We start from the raw sequence: 6,375 nt of genomic DNA, 5'->3' as shown, positions 1-6,375 counted from the left end.
GAGAGAGAGAGAGAGAGAGAGAGAGAGAGAGAGAGAGAGAGAGCGTGTGAGAGATAGGAGGCGAACAAATACATATATAAGGAGAAGCCAAGCAGAATAATACACAATCAGAAAATAACCGCGCACTTCGCAGACATTATAGGTGTTTGCGTCCAGCGACACCCAGTGACACCCAGTTACCCCCAGTGAGCATCATGCACCCTAGTCACATAATAACCATTTCATCAACGCAATCGCTAATCATTTCTCCCGCGGCATCCCATGTGCAGCAGCCCGCAGTGACGTTACACGTAATCCGCTTTCAGCAACGGTCGATCCAAACCGTCAGTTATATATGATGCGTGCGCGTTTTTCTCGTCTGCAGGGAAGCACAGGGTCAGCGAGCTGTACGAGGATTGCGTGCCCAACCCTAACCTGTGACGCTGCGCATCAGTACCGGGAAGATCCTACAGATTGCTGTCAGAAATGCAGAGGTATTGTTGGTTGCACATGTGCACGCTCATTGATAAATAGCATCTAACTGATCACGTAGCCATCTTCAACATATATTAATTTATTAATTTATTAATTTATTTCTTCGTTTAATAATTCGGTTAGATAGTTATAGTATTTATATAACATATATTATGTTATATTATATTATAATATATATTATATTATATATATATACATATATATATATAATTCGCGTCTTACTGATTGTGCATTATGGTTCTCCAGTGTTTTTCGTGCTGCTCACCGGATCATCGGTGAAGCCAGCAGGTGTCACCACCAGCGCGATCGGACGTGGACACATCACGATGAAAGAGTCGACCTTGCATTTCAGCATTGTCATCGAGAGGTATACCGATTATACTATGCATTGTCTTTGTTTTAATATGCAGTATATATGCTATGCATATAGAAGGTAGAGAGGGGGAAAGGGATGATGAGACGGGGAGAAAGTGGGGAGTGCAGAGAATAGAAGAAAAGGTTTTAATATTGTCTGAGTCCTTTTTTTATACTATGAAGTTGTCATAATATACTAGCGGACGCGTCGCGTTGAAAATAAGGTTATATACTCGTGAGGTATTTTATGTCGCTTATGTCTATCATAATTTTCCAGACTATACTCACCAATCTCTATCCAGTTCCACGACGATGACACGGCTATTCTTTACGAGCATCTTATAGAAACTGAGACAGTTGGCTTTTCGCAGGTATATTCCTCTTCTTCGTTATTATAATTTTGCGCAAAGATTCTGTGCATGATCATACGCTATGAGAAATACCTGTCTATGTACAGAGATTTCCGTCTCTATATATATTGTGGCAATGCGAAATAGGTTACTGCGCCATAAACAGCTGATGGCTCATTGTCACATCTCCGAACCTGTCGCTGTTAGACCGACGAGTTAGAGTAACAACGAGATACCAGGGCTACAATATGGTCTCGTAGTATTATCGTACACCACTTCCACTTAGTAATATTTCGTTCAGGTGTTTATGGTAACTCGTGCTGTCTCCCTCACTCACTCACATTTACCATTAACAGATATGTGGAGTTTGGGAGCACGTACCGGCGATTTATAGAAGGGCCCTGGAGAGCGGCAATATCCACGTTGTGGTCACCTCTATAGCTCAGCCGGACGGTGAGATAGCTGGACAGCCAAGGCCTAACGAATTCGGCAGAGAAGGTGACGAAGGGTTTCGGTTTATGTATAATGTGATTGTACAGTGGCATTGATCGAGTAACCATAGCGTATTCGCGCCTCCTGTGTAACTTACAGAATGATGGATCTAAGTTATATTTATGCATACACCATCAGCGATTACAACTGCTCGGTAGCAGTGTATGGATTGTGACGTATTGTATGCTTTACCTCCCACAGAAACATTCAGTTCCATCCTCCACTTGCAACCGAGCGACAGCCGCATCTCTCCGCTCAGCGGTGGTGCGTTGGCGATGGCTTCGCTCCGTAGCTCCCAGCAGCAAGACTCTCTCGGCGTCATCATTGCCGTCAGAGGGCTCTTTGATAGATATTTGAAGCAGCACGATGCGATCGTGGCGAGCGTGGTTTTCTCAAAGACGGAGGGCAAGCAGCAAGTTATCAAAACATCGCAGATTAGCTTTGAACCACAGGTAAACAAACACTGAGTGAATACATAAGACGAATGTTTAAAACTTTATAGACAATATGTATGTGACGACTATAGTATGAACATTACTATACGCATTTAGCGGGCTTTAAAAAAACAGAGTTACTCTTGCAGGCGGAAACTATTGAATATCGTTGGGAAGGTATAACCCATCAGGAGCAGCGGTGGCTAGCACGTGGTCATGTGACAATGACATTAACTGCGCAGACGGACGAGGGAGAGACGTTAGCTGGCTCCGTTACCGTGCACCAGAGCTGCAAAGGTAATTTATATCATAAGTTACACGCTGTTGCTTATGCATATTGTATGCGCGTGTGTACGAGTCTGTGTGTGCGCGCGCGCGTGTGTGTGTGTACGCGCGCGCGTGTGTGCGTAAGTGTGTGCGTGGACGCCTACGTGCACGTTGGATGCGTACGTACGTGCGTGCGTGCGTGTACGTGGGAGTGTGTGTGTGCGTGTGAGCGTAGTTAAGCCTGCCCGCGCGCGGTTTTCCCAGAAAATAAACTGTAACGTCCTGTGCGTGGATACACGACGTGTGATTCGCTTTTCTCCGTACCTTCCAGTATACCGCGCCGCCCTCACGGGCAGCAACGCTCTGCTGGCGTCAGCCACAGGTGCTGGCGGCGTGGCAGCGATCACGATGGCTCCCGACGGCGCCATGTTGTACCGCGTCCACGTGACCGGCCTCAGCTCCCGCGTGACCGCCATCACGATTGAGGGAGAGACGAACAAGCCGGGTCAGATTCGCATCGTGACCGACGTGTTAGATTCGTACATCGATGGCTGGGCGGAGGGTGTGTTCAGGAGGCAGAACGGCAGAGAGGTTGCGGCTTTACAGACGGACCAGCTATTCGTCAACGTGGCGACGAAGCGGCATCCGGACGGCGAGATTCGAGGACGAATCGTCGGCGAATTTCTGAATGATCATACATCCGGTGAGTGTGTTGTTCACTAACGACGACAATATATCAGTAAAACAGCAACAATTACACGAATAACAAAACAAGCAAATATAACATAAAATATGTTATATATAACTAAGAATATGTTATATACATGTATACATATATATATATATATATATATATATGTAATGAGTATTATAGGATAAGGAATATATATATATATATATAACATTAAATATGTTAATGCTTCTATTAATGTGATCCCGCATGCGCTATATAGCGTCGCCAAGTTCTGCGCGTCTATCCGCGCGTCTATCTGCGCGTCTATTGCCAAGTTAGCTGCGCCATTATAGTGACCGCTCGCACTCTCGCTCACAGAACTTCCGGTTCCGCTGACCGGGTCAGGAATGGCGCGCGCCGTCCTGACGGGCACATCCGGCACGGCCCGGATGTCCGTCGATGACTCGTGCGTCATTCACTACGAGCTGCAGCTGCACGGCACGGCAGCCGACAACGACACGGCCGGATGGACGGCGACGATGTCTGCCGACGTAAACGGACACATCGGACACACGCGAACGCTGGCTGAGTTCAAGGGCAATAAGGTCAGCACTGGCGCGGCATTTTGCGTTAGCGAGAGGGAGGGGGCTGATTTCTCACGCGAGCGATGCTGGTGTTAAATCGTTGCGAGATATACATGGTGAACGATTTCTGTAAAAACACTCACCGGTGAAACACTTAATCATTTATATGCAGGTTTGCACGTTTTATCGTTTGGGAGTTAAGACATTGGGTAACCAACCTCGTTGGTATTTTTATTAGCTGTGTTGTATTTTTTAGTAATCACATGCCATTCGATCTGTTATGTAATGATTGGGTGCACGGTGGTGTGATCGATCACTCAGCTCCTGTAACGGCAAATATGTTGTATTGTGTTCCCTACAGGCCACAGGCATCATTGCAGGTCGGACCAGAACTCTATATGCTCAACTTAACGATGGTCTGGTGTTCGTGGAAGTAAGCAGCGTCGCGCACCCTGGTGGTGAGCTTAGGGGACAGGTACATATTAATCAGAGTATATAATAACAGTAACAAATAATAATAATAATAATAATAATAATAATAATAATAATAATATGATAATGATTATTAGAATAGTTTAGTTTGATATAAAACATTACAAAAGTTAGTGACGCAAGTATAGCAATTTCATATCTTTACTTTAAATACATTGAAACAGCGCATTAGCGTTGAAGCAAACTAGATAACCGGTATCAAATATTATCGACCCTCTTGAAAGCATGCAGCTGCATGAATGAGATAATTAACTAACCAATAAAGACGATGCGCACAATTGCTTCAAACGATATATTCTGCGGTAGTTTAATAAAATCTTGGCGCAGGCCAAATTGCTGACGAATAAAGTCGACGCATGGTGTGAGGGAGTCTGCTGGTCACTGTTCGCAGGTTCGCGCTCCCAACACTTGCGAGCACAAATACGACCTGCTCATGCAGAGCGACGTGACGAACAACGAGTTGGACGAAGTCGCCAACTACACGTGCATGCACCACAACCAATACCACGAAGATGGCGCCAGCTGGCCCTCCAGCCGCGACCCGTGCGTCATGTGCAGTTGTCAGGTACGTGACCGCGCATGTGCAACGTAAAATCGCGTATTATACTAGCAGCTGATAATATATTATTGTTATCACGTACCTATGTGCTGGTATTTATATTTTCATTATACTACAGTAGTCAGTCTATACGTTGTGGTCGCGTTAATGTGTTCTGCGTGTGTGCGTAGGTAAAATAACGAAATTCCGTTAGCACTATAATACTGACACTCACGTGTTTTTTGGGGTATATATTTTACTCTTAAATGGGTTAAAAAAATATACGGGGTTTTGCTACTTTCAAGTGCATAAATTAAAAGCGATGAGGTTTTAGAGGTCTAGCGAGAACTAACGGTGAAATACGAGTGATATAAACGTAATTAGGCAGCGGCTAGACGGTGAATGAACATATGACTGTTACCGATTTTATATTAATTATTTTATAAATATTATTAATTAACTGTTAATTAATAATTGCAAACGCTAACGAGCATGTATTGATAATCGCAAATTTGTTTTTGTTTTTTTTGTTACTCATTAGAGGCTTAACCTCATGAGTCCGGGGAATCCGACCACCAATGATAACGAGTATTAGCATATATTGATAATTGTGAATACTAACGAGTGTGTATTGATAACTGTAAATGCTAATGTGGGCGTATTGCGTACAGAGGGGACAAGTTGTATGCGACCCTATCATGTGCCCGACACTAGCCTGCGAGGCACAGCTTCAAATCCAAGATGGCTGCTGTCCGACGTGTGCAGGTAATGACAATCACATAATATTATTTACAAAAGTGTCAGTGATAACGTGGGCGCGGTTTCCTCTTACATGCAATCCTCATTGATTTCGGGAGCGTTTAATAAATATAAGCGCATGCGATCACGTGTCTAGCCGGCGGCGTGTATCATCATGACATCATCAGTATCTATCCAAGGTCTTCCATTAAGTTTCAGCATCCATAAACTTGAATGGATGTAAGCACAATCGCGCGGCGTTGATGCTTTAGTAAAAACAACAAGACTGCTTGTGTGCGAACAGAGTTTCGTGTTTCAGCGTAATCACGTTTCTAAGACGCACAACAAATGTAACGAATAAAACCACTGTGTACTTTGACGAGACTTTGATGTCATCACGGTTATGCTGCGAATGCTTGCTATGGGCTATGTATGAGTCACGAGTGTTTGTTCAAATCGAACGGAATAGCAAAAAAGGAAGTATAATGCAGCAATTTAACCATAAAACGTGAACAGAATCACCTACATTTTGTGAAAAAGGGGACATAATTTTGTTTATTTTATTATTTACGGTGACGTTATCACTTTAATCTGTGCGTGTGTCATAATGTTGATGTCATCTGTACCAGACGATGCTGCTCTAGAGCATATGGAGGGTGATGTCGACACGAGTGGCTGTTACTTCGAAGGTGACAAGACATGGCACGCTGCTGGCACGTCGTGGCATCCATACATTCCACCATTTGGATTCAGCCCATGTGCTCTATGCACTTGCAGGGTATGCCGGCTATTTGCGCGCGCGTTCGTACGTGCGTGTGTGTACCATATAATCAAGAGTTATCCGAAGCGCGTTAGATAATAGTAGCAATTGAATATCTAACTCGTGATATTATATATGGATTTGTGTGTAAAGAGACAGACAGAGAGAGAGCGCGAGAGAGAGAGAGAGAGAGAGAGAGAGAGAGAGAGAGAGAGAGAG

The 6,375-nt window shown here is 44.3% G+C and overlaps 1 protein-coding gene across 1 annotated transcript in view; it reads left to right on the top strand.

The window, feature by feature from the left end:
* Window positions 1–6,375, top strand: part of LOC106807167 (chordin-like) — a gene marked incomplete in the record, with an annotated part of 15,087 nt that overhangs the window by 3,799 nt on the left and 4,913 nt on the right. Inside the window, 11 exon segments of the mRNA XM_014809435.1 lie at window positions 721–841; window positions 1,106–1,199; window positions 1,535–1,676; window positions 1,872–2,122; window positions 2,254–2,401; window positions 2,703–3,074; window positions 3,423–3,649; window positions 3,990–4,103; window positions 4,512–4,685; window positions 5,330–5,423; window positions 6,026–6,232. Of these exon segments, the coding sequence (XP_014664921.1) occupies window positions 721–841; window positions 1,106–1,199; window positions 1,535–1,676; window positions 1,872–2,122; window positions 2,254–2,401; window positions 2,703–3,074; window positions 3,423–3,649; window positions 3,990–4,103; window positions 4,512–4,685; window positions 5,330–5,423; window positions 6,026–6,232 (1,944 nt within the window).

Source organism: Priapulus caudatus, unplaced genomic scaffold (genome assembly GCF_000485595.1).
Source record: "Priapulus caudatus unplaced genomic scaffold, Priapulus_caudatus-5.0.1 Scaffold198, whole genome shotgun sequence".
Taxonomy (NCBI): Eukaryota; Metazoa; Priapulida; class Priapulimorpha; order Priapulimorphida; family Priapulidae; genus Priapulus; species Priapulus caudatus.
This window is presented reverse-complemented; position numbering and strand designations above follow the sequence as displayed.